Source organism: Salvelinus alpinus, chromosome 10 (genome assembly GCF_045679555.1).
Source record: "Salvelinus alpinus chromosome 10, SLU_Salpinus.1, whole genome shotgun sequence".
NCBI lineage: Eukaryota > Metazoa > Chordata > Actinopteri > Salmoniformes > Salmonidae > Salvelinus > Salvelinus alpinus.
This window is the reverse complement of record NC_092095.1, coordinates 49,930,789-49,952,836: the sequence shown is the minus strand read 5'-3', so window position 1 is coordinate 49,952,836 and position 22,048 is coordinate 49,930,789. Positions and strand designations below refer to the sequence as shown.

The 22,048-nt window shown below is 44.5% G+C and overlaps 1 protein-coding gene across 1 annotated transcript in view; it reads right to left on the bottom strand.

Annotated features, from left to right (window-relative positions):
* Positions 1–15,728: 15,728 nt before the first annotated feature.
* Positions 15,729–22,048, bottom strand: part of LOC139532194 (aryl hydrocarbon receptor-like) — an 84,410-nt gene continuing 78,090 nt past the window's right edge. The window contains exon 13 of the mRNA XM_071329498.1: positions 15,729–18,473. Coding sequence (XP_071185599.1) covers positions 18,306–18,473 — 168 coding nt within the window. The 3' untranslated portion in view covers positions 15,729–18,305. The remainder of the gene's footprint in view (positions 18,474–22,048) is intronic.

Here is a 22,048-nt window from a genome sequence, read left to right as displayed (position 1 = left end):
ACGTAGCACGAGCAACACAAATGAAGAAAAAGTCGGTGGTTGTATTTGATAAACGTTTTTATTAAAAGTATGAATTTCAGCAACCCATGGAAGGACCGCAGTTCTACAGTAGTACAGGACAAACATAGGTACAGGTAATTTACATTCTTACAAGAATCGACGGATGGTGACTCAATGTTGTTGCTAGCAAATCTCACGACCAGTTATCAAAACCCAACGCCACATTGTGTAGTGAACATGACCTTGAAGACAGATCTCTGAGCTCTCCTCTTGGCATATTGGTTGATTTCTCCAATGATTGCCTCGCCTGGTTCACCAACTACTTCTCCGATAGAGTTCAGTGTGTCAAATCGGAGGGCCTGTTGTCCGGGCCTCTGGCAGTCTCTATGGGGGTGCCACAGGGTTCAATTCTTGGGCCGGCTCTCTTCTCTGTATACATCAATGATGTCGCTCTTGCTGCTGGTGAGTCTCTGATCCACCTCTACGCAGACGACACCATTCTGTATACTTCTGGCCCTTCTTTGGACACTGTGTTAACAACCCTCCAGACGAGCTTCAATGCCATACAACTCTCCTTCCGTGGCCTCCAACTGCTCTTAAATACAAGTAAAACTAAATGCATGCTATTAAACCGATCGCTGCCTGCACTTGCCCGCCCGTCCAGCATCACTACTCTGGACGGTTCTGACTTAGAATATGTGGACAACTACAAATACCTAGGTGTCTGGTTAGACTGTAAACTCTCCTTCCAGACTCACACAAACATCTCCAATCCAAAGTTAAATCTAGAATCGGCTTCCTATTTCGCAACAAAGCATCCTTCACTCATGCTGCCAAACATACCCTCGTAAAACTGACCATCCTACCGATCCTCGACTTCGGCGATGTCATTTACAAAATAGCCTCCAATACTCTACTCAATAAATTGGATGCAGTCTATCACAGTGCCATCCGTTTTGTCACCAAAGCCCCATATACTACCCACCACTGCGACCTGTACGCTCTCGTTGGCTGGCCCTCGCTTCATACTCGTCGCCAAACCCACTGGCTCCAGGTCATCTACAAGACTCTGCTAGGTAAAGTCCCCCCTTATCTCAGCTCGCTGGTCACCATAGCAGCACCCACCTGTAGCACGCGCTCCAGCAGGTATATCTCTCTGGTCACCCCCAAAACCAATTCCTCCTTTGGCCGCTTCTCCTTCCAGTTCTCTGCTGCCAATGACTGGAACGAACTACAAAAATCTCTGAAACTGGAAACACTTATCTCCCTCACTAGCTTTAAGCACCAGCTGTCAGAGCAGCTCATAGATTACTGCACCTGTACATAGCCCATCTATAATTTAGCCCAAACAACTACCTCTTCCCCTACTGTATTTATTTATTTTGCTCCTTTGCACACCATTATTTCTATTTCTACTTTGCACATTCTTCCACTGCAAATCTACCATTCCAGTGTTTTACTTGCTATATTGTATTTACTTCGCCACCATGGCCTTTACCTCCCTTATTTCACCTAATTTGCTCACAATGTATATAGACTTATTTTTCTACTGTATTATTGACTGTATGTTTGTTTTATTCCATGTGTAACTCTGTGTTGTTGTATGTGTCGAACTGCTTTGCTTTATCTTGGCCAGGTCGCAATTGTAAATGAGAACTTGTTCTCAACTTGCCTACCTGGTTAAATACACACACACACACACACACACGCATGCACGCACGCACACACACACACACACTCATACACACACTCACACACACACACAGGGTTGGGGGGCCTTACATCTGAGGCCACAGTGCTTCTCCTGTGCGCTGTCTTCAGCCCCAGGACGAAACTAGAGTGAGTCTCAGCTCAGTGAATTGTTAACATCGAGAAGCCCCATCAAAATATTATGAGTGGGGGGTATTCTCTTCCTCTTTTCTTTCTTTGTTTACGTTTCATTTTGACGGTCTACCAATCAGAAAGCATAACAGAGAAACATGTCTGGGTCAGTGCCATTACGAGGCAAAACAACAGAGCAGGGCTGGGATTAACAAACTCTCCATGTCATCATCTCATCTTCCACTCATCTCATCTTTCAGGGCATCAAATCTTGCACATCTTGCTCTTGCTCTAGTCTCAGAGCAAATAATATTTACAAGTTTCAAATTTCAAGTTTTAATGTCACGTGCACAAGTACAGTGAAATGCCTTTCTTGCAAGACTCAAAACCCAACAATGCAATAATCAATAACAACGTATTGATAGAAAAAACACACAAGAAATAAGATGAATAAATATAAAATACACAATAAAGTAAGAAAGTAAACATACTATATAAAATAAATATTTAAAAAGTCAGTTCCAATGCCACATTTACATGCAGGAACAGTGGAGTGGTGGAGGTAGATACAGTATGTGTAGGGATAAGCTGACTGCTCAACAGGATGTAAGATAACCAGAATAGCAGCAGCTTGCATGTGAGTGGGTGTGCGGGTGTTTCGAGTCAGTGTAAATGCATGTGCATATTATGTGTGAATGAGCAAATGATGGAGTGAATGTTTGAATGTTTGTGTTTGCGTTGGAGTGACAGTGTGTGTAGGCCCCTGTGAGTGTGCATAGAGACTGAAATAAAAGGGCAATAAAGATACAAGGTAAACTCGGTCCGTGTAGCTATTTTGTTAGTGTCACGATGTGCGCAACTGGTTGAAGGTAAGTCAGGTGCAGGAGAGCAGAGATGGGTGATAACAGGCGCACTTTATTCATGCCCAAGGAAAACAGCGATAATGCCTAATGTACACAAACGGCACAATAAACAAAACACACGGGTCAAACACATACCCGGGTCAAACACATACCCTGCGCAAACCAGCCTGATGCGAACCACACGTAACAAACAAACAATTCCACACACAGACATGGGGGGAACAGAGGGTAATATACAGAACCGGTTGGTACCCCAGTACGCACTCGAAGGGGGAGAGGTTAGTAGAGTAGTGGCGCAGCGAGTTCTGAGCCATCTCGCCCAGTGCACGAACGCCGCCCTCTCCCCAGGCCGGTCCTGGTAATAAGACCGCAGAAACCTACCCACATCCTGGTTCACTCTCTCCACCTGCCCATTACTCTCGGGGTGAAAACCCGAGGTAAGGCTGATCGAGACCTCCAGACGTTCCATGAACGCGCTCCAGACCCTCGAAGTGAACTTTTGGACCTCGATCAGACACTATATCCTCAGGCACCCCGTAGTGCCGGAAGACGTGTGTAAACAAGGCCTCCGCAGTCTGTAGGGCCGTAGGGAGACCGGGCAGAGGAAGGAGACGGCATGACTTGGAAAAACGGTCCACAACAACCAGGATTGTGGTGTTACCCTGTGAGGGAGGAAGATCGGGGAGGAAATCGACCGACAGGTGCGACCAAGGCCGTTGTGGAATGGGTAAGAGGTGTAGCTTACCTCTGAGCAGGTGCCTAAAAGCCTTACACTGGGCGCACACCGAGCAGGAGGAAACATAAACCCTCACGTCCATAGCCAAGGTGGGCCACCAGTACTTCCCACTCATACAGCGCACCATCCGACCGATGCCTGGATGACCAGAGAAGGGTGACGTGTGGGCCCAATAGATCAGCCGGTCACGGACAGCAGACGGAACGTACAGACGCCCAGCGGGACACTGGAGGGGAGCGGGCTCTGCACGTAACGCCCGCTCAATGTCCGCGTCCAGCTCCCATACTACCGGTGCCACCAGGCAGGAGGCCGGGTGTATGGAGGTAGGATCCATGGGCCGCTCCTCTGTGTCATACAGCCGGGACAGTGCGTCTTCCTTAACATTCTGGGAACCTGGTCTGAAAGAAAGGGTGAAAACAAAACGGGTAAAAAACATGGCCCATCTTGCCTGACGAGGATTCAGTCTCCTCGCTGCCCGGATGTACTCCAGGTTGCGGAGGTCAGTCCAGATGAGAAAAGGGTGTTGAGCCCCCTCAAGCCAATTTCTCCACTCCTTCAATGCCTTGACCACAGCCAACAGCTCCCGGTCCCCCACGTTATAGTTTCGCTCCGCCAGGCTGAGCTTCTTCAAGAAGAAGGCACAGGGGCGGAGCTTCGGTGGCATTCCCGAGCGCTGAGAGAGCACGGCTCCTATCCCAGCCTCGGACGCATCCACCTCCACCGTGAACGCCAAAGAGGGATCCGGATGCGCTAGCACGGGAGCCGAGGTAAACAGAGCCCGTAGGTGACCAAAAGCCCTGTCCGCCTCAGCCGACCACTGCAAACGCACCGGGCCCCCCTTCAGCAGTGAGGTAATGGGAGCCGCTACCTGACCAACACCCCTGATAAACCTCCGGTAGTAATTGGCAAACCCTGAAAAATGCTTCACCTCCTTTACCGTGGTGGGAGTCGGCCAATTACGCACGGCTGAAATGCGGTCACTCTATCTCCACCCCTGAGGTGAAAATGTGGTATCCTAGGAAGGAGACGGACTGCTGGAAGAACAGGCATTTCTCAGCCTTGACATACAGGTCATGCTCCAACAGTCGACCAAGCACCTTGCTCACCAAGGACACATGCTCGGCGCATGCAGCGGAGTATATCAGAATGTCATCGATATACACCACTACACCCTGCCCGTGCAGGTCCCTGAAAATCTCGTCCACAAAGGCTTGGAAGACTGACGGAGCATTCATCAACCCGTACGGCATGACGAGGTACTCATAATGCCCTGATGTGGTACTGAACGCTGTCTTCCACTCATCTCCCTCCCGGATACGCACCAGGTTGTAAGCACTCCTGAGATCTAGTTTAGTGAAGAAGCGCGCCCCGTGCATTGACTCAATCACTGTGGCTATGAGAGGTAGCAGGTAACTGTACTGCACAGTGATCTGGTTAAGGGCTCGATAGTCAATACACGGGCGCAGACCTCCCTCCTTCTTCTTCACAAAAAATAAACTCGAGGAGGCAGGTGAAGTGGAGGACCGAATGTACCCCTGACGCAGAGATTCGGAGACATATGTCTCCATAGCCGCCGTCTCCGCCTGTGACAGGGGATACACGTGACTCCTGGGAAGTGCGGCGTCTGCCTGGAGGTTTATCGCACAATCCCCCCGACGATGGAGAGCCAAATCAGAATATTCGGGGGGAATGCGCACGGTGGAGACCTGGTCTGGACTTTCCACCTTAGTAACACCAACGGAAACCCCTAAACACCTCCCCGAGCACTCTCGAGACCACCCCGTGAGAGCCCTCTGTTGCCATGAAACTGTGGGGTCATGACAGGCTAACCAGGGTAGGCCTAGCACCACGGGAAACGCAGGAGAGTCAATAAGGAGGAGACTGATTCTCCCCCTGCGTCACCATGCCCAGGAGAGCGGTGGCCTCCCTAACTAACCCTGACCCTATAAGGTCGACTGTCTAAGGCGTGAACTGGGAAGGGCTTAGCCACTGGAACAACGCGGATCCCTAAATTATGGGCAAATGATCTGTCTATGAAATTCCCAGCCGCGCCTGAATCGACGAGCGCCTTATGCTGGGAATGCAGGGAAAACTCAGGAAAGTTAACTTGCAAAAACAGGTGGGCAACAGAGGGCCCTGGATGAGAAGGGTGCAGGCTCACCTGGGGTGACGCCATAGTCCCCTGCCTGCTGCCTCGACCCCCAGAGTAACCAACCCGACACCGACCGGCAGTGTGCCCTCTGTGGCCACAGATGGTGCACGTGAAAGCCCCTCCTCCGGTCTCCCTGAGCGCAGAACCTCCCAGCTCCATAGGCACCGGAGCGGGGGTGCTGGGAGATGGAACCGACAGAGCTGCGTCTGAACGTCGGCGGGTGGCCAGCAGGTTATCCAGCCGGATGGACAGGTCCACCAGCTGATCAAACGTGAGGGTGGTGTCCCTGCAGGCCAACTCCCGACGGACATCCTCGCGCAGGCTGCAGCGATAGTGGTCGATCGGGACCCTATCGTTGCATCCCGCTCCGGCGGCCAGAGTCCAAAAGTCCAAGGCGAACTCCTAGGCGCTCCTCGTCCCCAGACTCAGGTGGAAAAGACGTTCACCCGCCGCTCTACCCTCGAGTTTGTGGACGACACTACAGTGGTAGGCTTGATTACCAACAACGACGAGACGGCCTACAGGGAGGAGGTGAGGGCCCTCGGAGTGTGGTGTCAGGAAAATAATCTCACACTCAACGTCAACAAAACAAAGGAGATGATTGTGGACTTCAGGAAACAGCAGAGGGAGCACCCCCCTATCCACATCGACGGGACAGTAGTGGAGAAGGTGTAAAGTTTTAAGTTCCTCGGCGTACACATCACAGACAAACTGAAATGGTTCACCCACACAGACAGCGTTGTGAAGAAGACGCAGCAGCGCCTCTTCAACCTCAGGAGGCTGAAGAAATTCGGCTTGTCACCAAAAGCACTCACAAACTTCTACAGATGCACAATCGAGAGCATCCTGTCGGGCTGTATCACCGCCTGGTACGGCAACTGCTCCGCCCACAACCGTAAGGCTCTCCAGAGGGTAGTGAGGTCTGCACAACGCATCACCGGGGGCAAACTACCTGCCCTCCAGGACACCTACACCAGCCGATGTCACAGGAAGGCCATAAAGATCATCAAGGACAACAACCACCCGAGCCACTGCCTGTTCACCCCGCTATCATCCAGAAGGCGAGGTCAGTACAGGTGCATCAAAGCAGGGACCGAGAGACTGAAAAACAGCTTCTATCTCAAGGCCATCAGACTGTTAAACAGCCACCACTAACATTTAGTGGCCGCTGCCAACATACTGACTCAACTCCAGCCACTTTAATAATGGGAATTGATGGAAATTATGTAAAAATGTATCACTAGCCACTTTAAACAATGCCACTTAATATAATGTTTACATACCCTACATTACTCATCTCATATGTATATGTATATACTGTACTGTATATCATCCACTGCATCTTGCCATCTTTATGTAACACATGTATCACTAGCCACTTTAAACTATGCCACTTTATGTTTACATACCCTACATTACTCATCTCATATGTATAGACTGTACACTATACCATCTACTGCATCTTGCCTATGCCGTTCCGTACCATCACTCATTCATATATCTTTATGTACATATTCTTTATCCCTTTACACTTGTGTGTATAAGGTAGTAGTTGTGGAATTGTTAGGTTAGATTACTCGTTGGTTATTACTGCATTGTCGGAACTAGAAGCACAAGCATTTCGCTACACTCGCATTAACATCTGCTAACCATGTGTATGTGACAAATAAAATTTGATTTGATTTGATTTGATTTGGGCGGGTGGTCGAAGACTGCCCGGGAGCGGCGGCTGAACTCCTCAAAGTGGTCCAGCGCCGCATCTCCTTCTACCCACCCGGCGTTGACCCACTCCAGGGCTTTCCCCGAGAGGCACGAGATGAGGGCGGACACCCTCTCACGTTCCGAAGGAGCCAGGTAGACGGTCACCAGATACAGTTCCAGCTGCACCAGGAACCCCTGGCAGCGTGCCGCCATCCCATCAAACTCCCTGGGAAGGGCGAGACGAATCCCACTGGGACCGGGTGCAGGAGAGGCGAGTAGTGGAGACCCCTGTTGTGCTGGTGGAGGCGCTTGAGGGACTCCCTGTCTCTCCCAGCGGTCCATTGTCTGGACGACGCAGTCCATGACGGTGCCGAGACACCTACAACAGGGGTACCTGCTCCTGCTGACTCCATAAAGGGTGTGGAATTCTGTCACGATGTGCGCAACTGGTTGAAGGTAAGTCAGGTGCAGGAGAGCAGAGATGGGTGATAACAGGTGCACTTTATTCATGCCCAAGGAAAACAGTGATAACGCCCAAAGTACACAAACGGTACAATAAACAAAACACACGGGTCAAACACATACCCGGGTCAAACACATACCCTGCGCAAACCAGCCTGATGAGAACCATACGTAACAAACAAACAATTCCACACACAGACATGGGAGGAACAGAGGGTAATATACATTTAGTTAGATGAGGGAATGTGAACCAGGTATGCGGAAAACTAAGACAAAACAATTGGAAAATGAAAGATGGAGCGGCGATGGCTAGAAGACCGGTGACGTCACCGCTGAACGCCGCCCGAACAAGGAGAGGGACCGACTTCGCGCGGAAGTCGTGACAGTTAGCTATTTGTCAGTCGTATTGCTTGGGGATAGAAGCTGTTTAAGAGCCTGTTGGTGTCAGACTTGATGCACCGGTACCTCTTACAGTGCAGCAGCAGAGAAAACATTCTATGGCTTGGGTGGTTGGGGTCTTTTGACATTTTATCATAATCCATGAAGAGATGCAGGAGCAAATACAATTTGTGTAGACAGGCTGATGGCTGTGTCAGGATATCCTGTCTGTACAAAGGGTCTCACCTGATTGAATTTGGATAAATTATAAAGAAAAGAGATTTCAATTAGCTAAATTTACAAATGATTGCATCATGAGTGGAAGTACACAGAGTTGATTGCTTATGTCAAAATATCTGCACAGAGAAGATCTCAGACCAGCATGGTGGTCAATTCGAATTATCAGTCAATTCAAATTTACATTTAAACTCTAAAAATGTAAAAACCAATTACATAAATACCTTCAGTTAATGAGAAATAATTTAAAACATATCCTTCTTTTTCCTTTTTTAATTGGAATTTTAGTTTACTTCTTGAATTGATTGCTTTCTATTTGAGTTGACCCCCAACCCTGGTTAGTTCCACACAATGAATATTTCATGTTTCCTCCTGTATCCGACTGCCTCCCTCCACATCCACTGGGGCTCACCAACTGAGCAGCTGATCAAAACCTGTTGTGGCATATTGACACAAAAGACAAGCTAATGGTTGCCCGCTGCTTTGAGTCACCCATAACACACTGCCAGAGAAGGTTGTAAGTTAAACCGTGCTGCAGAATATGCTCACTGAGGCATTATACAAAGGCAGAAGGAATGTCTCCTATTGTCCAATGGACAAACAGTGTACTGTTCACAACATGCACAGTATGTGTGACAGTGGACTCCCATAGGTAACTTGAATCAATGTTATTTTGTATTGCTTTATGTGAGAGTATGAGGTCAGGTTCCATGGTTTGTGTCCCAAATGAGTACTATAAAGGGAATAGGGTGTCATTTGGGATGCAAACCATTGTGTGTCAAGCCAAGGACATCCAATACAGCATCTACTCTAGCAAGGATCCATGATGCTGGAACCATCCTTCTCGCTAAGCCAACCGCTCTCAGAGTGCTGCCGTTGGTCTCTTGCTGAACTGCAGGGAACAGAGCTGTGACAGAGAATACATATGACAGACTGTCACTACACCTGGGCCACAGCGGTGAGGTGCTAAGAGTTAACCCCAGCAGCAGAAGATCTCTAGAGTCTACACCTTTTCTACCAAGAAGTCCTCTCTCTATATCCTGTTGGTTACCTATCTTAAGTACATTGGGATTCCAGGTCTATCAGAGAAAGCACTCACTGACCTTTGCAGAGAAAAAAACTGCCAATTTGATTTGATCTGTGTCTATTTAAAGCACTAGGCTGGCTGCTGGCTGGAGAGCGGGCCAGGGTTATTATTGGCACAGCCTCCGTTTGCTGAAGGTGCCCCCTGGATGTGCTAACTCATTGAGTGGATGGTGGCAGGGCTGGGCCCCCTGCTGGGAGGAATAACATTGTATTAGCTGATGACACATCCAGATACTGCAGAGCCCCTGGGCTGGTTGGATGGCTTCCTGCTCCCTGATGATGATAATGTCTTGTATGACTTCATTAAGATGCCACGGGAAGTGAAGTTGTTGAGTGATGTCACTCTGTGTCCTGAGGCATCACATTGTATTAGGCTGATCCCATCGGACGAGGAGGATAAAGAGTGACATTTACATTTTAGACATTTAGTAGATGCACTTATCCAGAGCGACTTACAGTTAGTGCATTCATCTTAAGATAGCTGGATGGGACAGCCACATATCAAAGTCATAGTAAGTCAATGTTTTCCTCAATAAAGTAGTTATCAGCAAAGTCAGAGCTAGTAAGAGGGAAAAGAGTCAAGTGTGAGTGTTAGTTCACGAAAGGCTTTAAAAAAAAAAAACAACATTATTTCTAACATAAGGTAAAAGGGGACAGCAAATGATTTATGACTGTGTCTTTTGCTAATACAGTGAGCTCTGAAAGTATGGGATAGTGAGAGATTTTTTGTTGTTTTGGCTTTGTACCCCCCCGCACGTTGGATTTGAAATGATACAATGACGATGAGGTTAAAGTACAGACTTTTCATCCATATCGGGTGAAACGTTTAGAAATTACAGCACTTTTTGTACATAGTCCCCCCATTTTAGGGGACCAAAGGCATTGGGACAAATTCACTTGTGTAATAAAGTAGCAAAAAGTGAAGTATTTGGTCCCGTATTCATAGCCCACAATGACTACTTCTAGTTTGTGACTCTACAAGTTTGTGAACGGTAAATAATGTATTGTATAATTTTGGAGTCACTTTAATGAATAGAATATGTTTCTAAACACTTCTACGTTAATGTGCATGCTACCATGATTACGGATCAACCTGAATGAATTGTGAATAATGATGACCTTCCCTGTTATTTTAAGGTTGAGAGGTTAGCATGTCTTGGGAGTATGATATTTGTGTCACTGTCCCAATAGTTTTTGAGATCACTGTATATGCTGACTGTTAGCCATTCGTTCATTGTCTGTACTGCAACATGGACATTACATAGCCCTAGTAACCAGCGGAGGCTGCTGAGGGGAGGACGGTCATAACAATGTCTGGAACGGAGCAAATGGAATGGTATCAAACACATGGAAACCATTGATGTATTTGATACCATTCCACCTATTCCGCTCCAGCCATTACCATGAGCCAATCCTCCCCAATTAAGGTGTCACCAACCTCCTGTGCAAGTAACATTTGGCACAATATGCTTGAGTTGATTTCAGCTCTATTCTACACATCATTAAAGCTGCTATTAAAACTGTGGGATCTGTCTTAATGTACATTTCCATTTATGTTTAGTACATTCTGTGGAACCACTGGTCTCTCTACATACGACATTTAAATGCCGTCCCTACAGTATAGCAGAGTATTGAGTGCTGCTGAAGTCTACACACAGGGGAGCTAGTACAAGGTCAGGAGAATGGGCGTCCAACTGGCTTGGTGGATGCTAGCTGACTGATGACCAATTCAGACTCCCTTAGCAACCACCCCCCACCCCACCCCCTGTGGGCCCACTAGACACTAAGTGCAAGCTTTCAGTTGGCCAATTCCTGACCTCTCCCACACAGCCAGGAAATGGACCGTCCAATAGGCATATATTTAGAACAAATAAATATATGGCTCTGGACCGTCCTAGTTCCTGCCTGTCTAGAATTCTTCAGTCACCAAGACAGTGTTTCTGATGAAAATATTACTGTACCTTTTCCACTGGAGACAAAAGTTAACTTTAAAGTAATTTCTCCATAACTAAATTGGTCCGTTTTTTTTTTCTTCATTCATTTGCATTCGCAATTGCAAAATGGAAAACACATGGATTATGACAAATATAAATTTTAAGGCTCTGTTCAATCTGTATCGCTGACGCATTACAGATTGCTCAATAGAAAAATAAAGGTCCTTTCCGATTGAGCCGACATGTCGCATGTACCTTTGAATGCAGGGTGTCTGTTTACTGCACTAGCAGCAGTCTAGATGGCAGGCTAGCTCCACTGTGCTCCACACCTCTCAGGGGGGATCTCAGGATCTAGGTTACGGTCTGTATACTCCGAGGGAGGGGCGCATCATGCCCGGGAGGGGAAGTCCATAGGAGCTTTCCTCCCTCTCTTCCCACACTGGCCATGCCTCTTCTTTAAACCTTCACGACAGCTCCCTCTTCCACATGTGGAGGTGTGGCGGACCCATGTCTGCTTTATGCTTTGGCTTGTTGAGCTAAAGGGATTTGATATCTTCGTAGTTGATGTCAAGAGCATACAACGTTCTGTACAACCTTCGGGAGCCAAGAGAGGTGAAGTGTCTCGATGCACCAACAGAGTCTTCTGTTTTTCTCTTCTTTGTGTGAGTGAAAGCGCATTCCGTTAGAGAAAACATAACATGGGACGCTGGCTTGTTTCTGCTGTTAAAGTAATGTTGTTTCGAAACACAGTGTCAGCGTAGATAACTACTGTTGTGGCTTCAGGTTACTGGTGCTCTGCACTACAGTTGAAAAGTACAGAGAGAGAGAGAGAGAGAGAGAATCCCCTTCGACTCTGCCTCCGCCACACCTCCCCGCTACAGAATTGAGTCACAGTCACAGTCAAACGCCAAAAGCGTTCCAACTTCTTGGAATATCATTGTTTCAACTCTACGACTTTTCAGTAGAGTTAAAAAGAGTGAAAATTATCTTTCAAAAAGATATATAACCCCAACAAAAATCAATGTTGCTATGAGGAGGAGAAAGGGGAGTGTGTGCAACAAGCTGGAAGTAATGTGCAGTGACAGCCCATGGGGTGGTGGGGGGGAACGGGTGGGGGGGAACGGGGCGTGTGTGTGTGTGTTGGGGGATGAGGGGCTGAACGACGGGGCACCAGCGGGGAGGGAGCGATGTAGGGAGAGACGGAGGGATGGATGAAGGTAGGGAGGGGTCGATGGAGAGACCTGTCTCCAGCAGCAACACTCTTCCTGGGCAACACAGTGTGTCAAGTGCACAGAAGACAAAATAAAAAGAGAAGAGAGAAGAAACGACACAGAAACCGATCTATAAAGAACTCAGAGTCCCTGGAGTGGACAAAGGAGAGAGTATACTCCAGGACACAACGCAAGACTCAATGATAAAGTACTTGAAACCAAGATCGAACTCTATCCTTACTAAAGCAAACAGCCCATCTTTCTGTTGCTTTTGGAAAAAATAACTGCAGTATATCTCAGGCCCTCTCAGTCCTACCCTGCAGTTATCCTTGATTGTCTGTAGTCAGATATTGGCATATTGTATTCTATTCAAGTAGGGCGGCAGGTAGCCTCGTGGTTAAGAGCGTTGGGCCATCTGTTGATGTGCCCTTGAGCAAGGCACTTAACCCTAATTTCTCCTGTAAGTTGCTCTGGATAAGAGCGTCTGCTAAATTACTCAAATGTTATGTAAAATGTAACCATTGCCGTCACCAGGTCACTCAAAAACCAGGTCACCACTCTCTTTCTCAAGATTGCTGCTCGCAAAGCATAGGTACAGATCCTATATTTGCCATTAGGGAAATGGCCTGCCCTGAATGGTATGGAGCAACCGTTGAATATTTTATATGCCTTCTATGCACTCGGCTGCTGTGGTGACATAAAACCTGGAAAGCTTCTGAATTGAGGATTAAGTTGCCGTGACCTAATGGGGCTCGGTGGTTCAGTTCCAGGGTTGATGGTGAATCTATAATGCATATAGTGTTGTGCGCTACGGCTGTGTCCAAATGGCTTCCTATGTACTGCACTACATTTGACCAGGGACCATTGGGCATTGGTCAAAAGTAGTTCACTTTGTAGGGAATAGTGTGCCATTTGGACCGCCTCTGTTTTCAACTGTTCACACAGGGGCTAGGTATGGTGTAGAGAGGGATCATCTCAATGACCAGGACATGAACACACACCCTCCATTCTCCTCCTATACCCCAGGAACTGCCTTCTATACATATGAGCTCCATCCGCACCTTAAAAACATTCCCCCCTGGAATGTAGTGTGACATGCTGGAAAACACTGGAGAAGACCTACGGGCTAGCCCTGCTTCCTCCTGTCGATTATGTTACAAGCATGCATGGCTAACTGAGGAAACCAAAGGAGAAGAAAAACTCTCATAAATGATTTCATGTGAGTCATTAAAGATGAAAACAGCTAGTGAGGGAGGCAGAGGCAGACCGGAGGGATTGGTTGGCTTTGGTGACCCTGCGCATCTGTCATTGGGCATTGCGTCACTCTTTGGTTTCTGAACACTCTACCCATCGTTCTAAAGTAGATAAACATGTACAGGATATGTGCTGCCGGGGACTGGAATAAAGACATGTTATTATTACATCAATTTCTAAAGGCGAATGTAATGGAGAAGCTTTGTAAAGCAGGAACTACTTCCAAGATAATACTGTATGTAAAAGTCCCCCAGTGAAAGATTGACATATTCCTGAATTAATGCTCCCAAGATGGTTCAACTAAGATTTTTTGTGAACATTCAAAAATAGCCCTTTGCGTTTCTGTTCAATAAAATTTGTCAGGCTGTCTCACTTCATTAGACAGATTGTTTGTAACTTGGCAGGCATTAGAGTGACGAGGCAGGGGGCTGTTTCTGTCTGGACTCTGGACTGTCTCGCTACGCCACAGAGGGTCTCTCTCCTGTCTCCACCAACCAACACCTTGTCAATTATGGTCCATTGTGTTCAGTAGGGCAAAGCGTACCAAAAAGTTTTGCCACAGAAATACAGGTCTAACTCACTCAGTTTCAAAATATGTTCTCCCATTTCGTTGCTTCTGAACACAGCCCATGATACACATACAGGAGACATATAGGAGTGAGACAGAAAGGAGACAGGAAGTGATGGAGAAAATGGCGTGCTAGTTTCAATGAGGGAAGTCAGTCAGACATGCAGAGAGAAAATGGATGCCTGTCACTGTGTCCCCCCCTATGTTGGTAGGTTTAGTTATTCTAGTCTCCAGCGGGGGTGACTGTGATATCAATATGTGTTTGTTTGCTTGCTCCTGGGTCAGTGTTCACACATTGCCATTGTGGAAAAAGGGAGAGATTGTCCAGGGGATTAAGGGGGGATGGATGGAGAGAAGCGATCAATGAGGATGGAGATAGAAGCACTCTCAGAGAGACTGTCTCACTTCCTGGTTGCGTGGTGCATAGGAAGTGACCAGGAAGTGAGACAGTCTCTCTGAGAGTGCTTCTATCTCCATCCTCATTGATCGCTTCTCCATCCATCCCAACTTAATCCCCAATCTCCAAGATGTACGCCCGTTGTTTTCAACGTAATCTACTCACGTTCGCATATGCCGTTTCGTGGTTGTTGACATCTTCTTTTACCGGGACTACTGATTAGACAGCAGGATCGTGTGAACATGCTCCGGAAACTCTGCCAGCTGGGCTCATGACATCAGAGCATGAATATAACATTTAAATATCTTCGGCTGAGTGATAAAAAAAAAAAATCTGCCTCAGCAACTAATATTTGAATAATTCAATGGATTTTTTGGTGCACAAAGGTGATGACTAAAGTGTTTTATTATGAATTTTCGAATTATGGGGCCGTCGATGGGAATTGTCTTTCTGGGCCGTACTTCAGTTGAAATGCAATAACGAAGCTGTCCTCTAGGAATTCGAAAGCACGCTTCCAGTCTGGTGCCTTGGTTGGTCCCCTATAAGTCTTTCTGTCTGTCCCTAAATGTCTGTCTGACCATCAGTCTCATAACTGTCTGTCCCCTCAATGTCTGTCTGTTCCCTAAATGTCTGTCTCTCCCCCACAAGTCTATCTGTCTGTCTATAACCTACTGTCCAGACAGCACAGCAGCCATTGCCTTTAACGATGCTACTGTATAGGCACACAAGTGAGCTGTGAGACTTGTGGATGAAGAAATTATGGACCTTCGTATTAGAACATACACAGCCCATTTTCAATTGTGATTTTAACACCCAATGTTAAAATCAACACCTTTAAGTTCAAAGTGTACAGTACAGAACCAATCAGAAATAATTGTTCAATTAACACTTTTCAAAGAGGCACAAAACAATATGAGCACAAACATACTATGATTAGGATGAACTGTGATTGCACAAATCCTTTATTTCCAGGATCAAATAGTATATTTTAACATTTGAACTGCTTTTTTTTTTTTTTTTTTTTTTTCCATTTACAATAACTTTGTGTGTTAGAATATCAAAATAAATTCAACGTGATAAAAAAAGAACAATGACACCATTGTATCTTTAAACATAAAACATTAAAATCTGGGATGTGTCTCCAGTATGTCACCACTATGACACCATATTCTTTTGAGTAAAAGTCACAAAAAGTTCTCCAAACATGACTTTGAAATAAAACACAGAACTGTAGGTACTGTAGTCATATAATATTGAGTCCAAAATTATTTTCTACAAGCCTACTTTTTTGTGCTAGAGAAAAATTGCTTGAAAGAAGCAGTGCTTTTAAAGTAGTGTTTGCAACAAATGTCATAAAAATTACCTTACTATTTACACAAGTTTTTTAAAAAGCAATTTTTGTTGTTATTGATTGTCACCTTGCTTTTTTATTTTTACATATACCTCCTGGTTGATTTAAATAAATCTATTTCATATAAGAAATGTCTGTATACAAAAAAAGACAAACAAACAAATATAAAGAGAGAGGCAAGTCTGTAAATGCATTTGTTTGTGACATTTATGTAATACGTTACATCCCAAATGGCAACCCCTTCCCTATATAGTGCACTACTTTTGACCAGGGTCCATAGGGCTCTGGTTAAAAGTATAGCACTATGTAGAGAATAGAGTGCCATTTAGGACGGAGAAAATTCTAACGCTACCAATATTAATAAATAAAATTCAGCACTTTTTAATAACAAAATACTGCAAATAGGATATTTTTACAACTCTTTTACAATATACACAACACATTCAACATTGCAACTTTTCAATACAGAATCTCTTTAAAAGACTTGTCCTCTCATTTGGTTTTTGTATCAATGCTCATGAGTCTGCGTATGACAGAGTCAATCCTCATGGAATAGGTCTTCAGTGCAATACATCAGTGGTTCTCAAACCTCTCCTGGGGACCCGCACCTGTTCTACGCTTTTGATCTATTCTAAAGCTAGCCCAGCTGATTCAACTCGTCAACTAATCATCGAGCCCTTGACCAAGTGAATCAGGTGAGCTAGTTCAGGGCTACAACGGAGTTGTGACTCTTTTGGGAGTCCCCGAGGAGAGGTTTGAGAACCACTGTGATAGATGACCATGATGGAATCACTTGGGGCCCTGTAAGCGAGGAGGCCCACTGAAACGACCTCTCTCGTCACGTCAGAAACTGCCGTTCCCGTTCCTCTGCCTCTTGGCATCGGCAGCGAATACGGTTTGTTTAGCTCAATTTCATTTCAATTCAGGAAATCGACTTAAATCCAAATGTATATTTTTCTCAACGCTTTTCAATGAGGAACGATGGATCTGGAATTTGTTTGTTTACTTCTGAATTTAGTGAATTAAAGCTATCTACTGTATTCCGGAACTTAATTTACTGAGTGATTTCACACTGTAGCCGGTCAAGAAAAGAAGAAAATGCTTCGGTTGATTTGAGTGCCATTTAAATAAATACACAACATCATTGTACTGGTAACGTAAACTTCTTCCAGGCTAAAATGCAGCATGGAAATAAACAAACACCAAAACGGTCATCCCTTCCTCCGATCTGCTCTCCCTCTTCATATTTAGATACCATTTGACCATAATATGGGATCTGTTTCACATATCCAATCTCAATAACACGTAAGAGGACAACCAAAATACTATTTTACCAACACGTAGATCACCAAAACCAAAATGATAGGCCTGTATCAATTCCTCTTCCTCTCTATGGGCAGATGACACAACAAAACACACAGAACATTTGTAACCTACATCACAATAATTTCAGACATCCAGCTCCTTCAATCAATCAATACGTCTCATCATTCTTCATAATGAATATTAATCTCCATATCAATCCTTCTCCATACCCACATTCACTTTCCCTCCTTTAACAAGTTATACTGAAGCGCAGTACTGTAGCTATGACAGTGGTAAAACATGTCTCTTCTCACAGTCTTGTTTAAAATCTTTGTCGGAAACTGTATTTTGTAAACCATAAAGAAAAACCATGAAATTCACAGTGGTGAAGAAACAGCCGCTCTCGCAACCAACCGTACCCTTCATAAAAAAAATGTGTAACAACATGAGAAGATGCATTTGGTTTCCCCTGAGCTGTGTGCTAGTGGGGAAACGACTGTCAGAGTGCAGAGAGACACTATCCTGAGCTCTTTCCCGGAGTCCTGAGTCCGTCGTACACAAATGAAAATGGAGAGAATGTTACATCGAAAGTCGTAACATCCACAGTTCAGTTTGATTCTTCTTCTTTTGCTTCTATACCTCTCTGTTTATTTTTTTATGCCCCCTGACAAAATGGTCCAATGGTCTCTCTTTGCACTGACACACACACACACACACACACACACACACACACACACACACACACACACACACACACACACACACACACACACACACACACACACACACACACACACACACACACACACACACACACACACACACACACACACACACCCGTCCCCCCTCTCAGAGGTAGAAGCCAGTAGTCTGTGGGTCTGGGAGGGTGGGCAGGGTCTGTAGGGCGTCGGGCTGGGGGTGGAGACTGTCGCTGGCTGTCTGGCCGTTCACATTGGGCAGTAGACAGCTCCCTGTGTAAGCCACGTTGGTGTCGTTGAGGATGCAGCCGCTCTCCATCTAAAACACAGAACAACATTAACATATCGTTAGAGCTGTATGCATATGATAGGACACAACCCCGCCCTTCTCCCCCCCCCCCAAAAAAGACAAACTAACTCTAATCACTACACCGGGCACTGTTCTGTGGCATGTTGAGGTCATTGACACTAATCACAACCTTTCACTGCAGTGGGCTGAATCAGGGTCACACGAGTGTTTCTTGGTAGTCTTAAACAAATCTACTTTGAAACAGAAGTGTACACCTCACACACATGGTTATGAGCTTAAACAAAGAAGAAGACACCTGTACCATGTCAGATATAGAGTTGAAATGTTTTACATTTTGAATTTGCATCCCAATATTACACTTTATATACAACACAGAAGACGGAAATATAACAACACCGTTTGACATAAAATCTGATTTTCTGTGTTTCTTTTTTTTTTTTAGAAATAATGTTTATTATGAAAAATATGAATAACATTCTACCTATGAGGACACTAGGTCATTTGACTGCAAGAAAGGGCTACTGCAGGTCAGGTCAGCCAGGGAGCGGAGGGGTGCAGAGCGGGCACAGACACACACACACACTCTGGGCAGTGGACAGCAGAGGATGGGTGGACTAGACAGCAGAGAGAGAGTAGCTAACTGTAGCTTGTAGTAGTTGCTAATACACTAGCTAACTACACAAAGTAGCATATCCGCCAAACCAACAAAGTACTGGCACTGTATTTGAGAACAAGTACTTGATACACTGCCGATTTTGCAGGTTTTCCTACTTACGAAGCATGTAGAGGTCTGTCATGTTTGATTGAGTGTGTGGACAGGTGTCTTTTATACAGGTAACGAGTTCAAACAGGTGCAGTTAATACAGGTAATGAGTGGAGAACAGGAGGGCATCTTAAATAAAAACCTAACAGGTCTGTGAGAGCCGGAATTCTTACTGGTTGGTAGGTGATCAAATACTTATGTCATGCAATAAAATGCAAATTAATTACTTAAAAATCATACAATGTGATTTTCTGGATTTTTGTTTTAGATTCCGTCTCTCACAGTTGAAGTGTACCTATGATAAAAAATTACAGACCTCTACATGCTTTGTAAGTAGGAAAACCTTCAAGATCGGCAGTGTATCAAATACTTGTTCTCCCCACTGTAGGTGTGAGTATGTACTTTGTGGCTTCCCTGTATGAGGGAATCTGTTAGGAATTTTGTTAATAAATAGTTAAAACAAATTCTAGCTTTAGATAAAAATATAACAAATTGAACTCTGCATGCCTGGTGAAAAGAGATTTGTGTTGTGGGTTATAAAGTAAGCAGAAAGGGTCATTAAACTCTGGTTGAACTGACCCAACTTAGCCCTGAGATGTTTAGATAAGGCTGTGGGTAACTTTTTAGGTATTCCATTATCTTGAGTTGTCTGCTAAAGTGGTAATCAATTATAGTGAGCCGTCAGGATAAATGATTATATGGTGTTTCATGTGAGTGCCCTGTGAGGTTAGAATGAACTTTTGAACCTGTTTTCTATTTGTCAGGACAATGAGAATCATTTTGTAATCTATGACGTCATATATTGTATATAAACCTGTGTTTATGATAAAATGGGAGCTTGCTCCGAGAATAAACACTATTGTCTAGTTTTGATATGACTGTATCCTGTCTATTTTATGTTGATAAGTATCTTACAAATTCTTATAGATAGACAGATTGAGTTTAATTAATGAGTATATTGTAGGAATTATTTAATTCCACTAACAATTGGTCCTTCGAGTGGATTTCCAAACTTTGCCTCTGTCATCCGAAGATATTAGCCGAAAACCGTGCACGGGCGGGTCAAGACCCGTTAGTTAAAGTCCTGGCCTCTGAATTGAGGTTAAACAACAGGCCGGTATTTATATATCTGAGGTCGACAGAGACGGTAACGGAATCAAACCAGCATTGCTTTTCCCAGTCTGCAAAACGAAGGTAAATAGTCTTTATTCTCGAATGTGGGGGGTATGATGTAAGTTATCTTTGATTTTAAATTCTAAACGTGTTTAGCATTTATCAATAATAGTAGCTTCGGATATTTCAAACAGATTGTGGGTTACTTGTATGACCAAGATACAAGATGGATGGATGAAAAGGTCCGAAAAGACCTTGGTAGGTGCATTACCGTAAAAAAAATAATGAACTTGAATAATCCGAGTCTTGCAAAACTGTGAGGATTATTAAGGGTGGGATATAGTAAGTGTTGTTAGGACGGTCGTTTTGTACAAATAGGACAGCCATTAATTCAAAAGACATACCTAAATGAAGTTTTAACCTAAAACAGGTGAGGATAAATTCGGTTTGGTGAGAAGGCAGGGTAATCCTAGGCAAACGGAATAACTGAATTTATTAATACTGAAAGATATTAATATCCAAAAGAGTGGGAGGGAAACTTAATATAGCGAAGTGAGATTGGATAAATACAAACAGAGTTTGACCAGGGAAGTGTGTCCCCTGGGTAATAACTGATAGTTTAAAGTGAGATCTAATGTCCGATCGATAACAACGCTATAGATAAAGTTTCCAAGGAAGAGAATCATATAAATTCATACACATAGATTATAACTTGGGTAAAGGTAAAACGCACATAAAATAGAAATATATACACCTAAATTGTGAGAGCGGTAGGAAGTAGTAACACACACATAGAGAAAGAAAAAAAGTCGAGAAAAGCGTATAGGGTGAGTCAAAAGAATAATAGAAAATGTTTTAATTGTAATGAAACTGGACATTTCGCCCGGGAGTGTAACACTCCCTGCAAACATTGTGACAGGATTGGACACAATCACCGAGATTGTAATTTAACTAAGGGAAAGGTAAAGCGTGACTATCGGGAGAATAAGAGAGAGTCGAGAAACAACGAAAGCGAGAAAAATGGGAATTCTCACTGAGGAAAGGCTTGAGCTTTTAAATTAGGGATATTTTGTTGACTCGGGATTGGAATTACGAATACAGATACATGTAAAGTGGGTTTAATTGCGAATAAGTTTTTGTTATTTACATGGCTTTGGTGGATCAGTGGTAGAATTCTCGCCTGAAACGCGAGAGTCTCGGGTTCGGTTCCCGGTAAATGCTTTGACTAGAATCAGAGTTTTTGATTCTAATTAAACTATTTGTATGTTTTGCCTAGAAAGTTATAGTTGCTAGTATTTGTATAAGATATAAACTGAACGTTTTAATAGATTGTACAGGTTAAATTAATAGACTAATTCGTTCCACTTAAAATAATAACGAAGCGAATTTCGATGCAAGACGATGTCTGTTGCCTAAATTATATGTTTGAATAATGTATTGGGAATATAGTCGTAATTAAAATGCTGAATCAATGAAGAGACAGTTGCCTAAATTAAAGAAATTCTAAACCATAGCGGAGAGATAATGGCGATAGAAAGTGATTACCGAAATGTTTTCATTCTTATAGATTGACTGACATGTTATAATTTTGGCACTGCGTGTGTTATTTTTAAAGAAATAGGATACATTTCATAAGTGTGAAGAGCAAAGAGAAGAGGAAGTTATAAAGTTTGTTTTTTAAGCTTACGATAGGGGTAGGAAAAAAGTG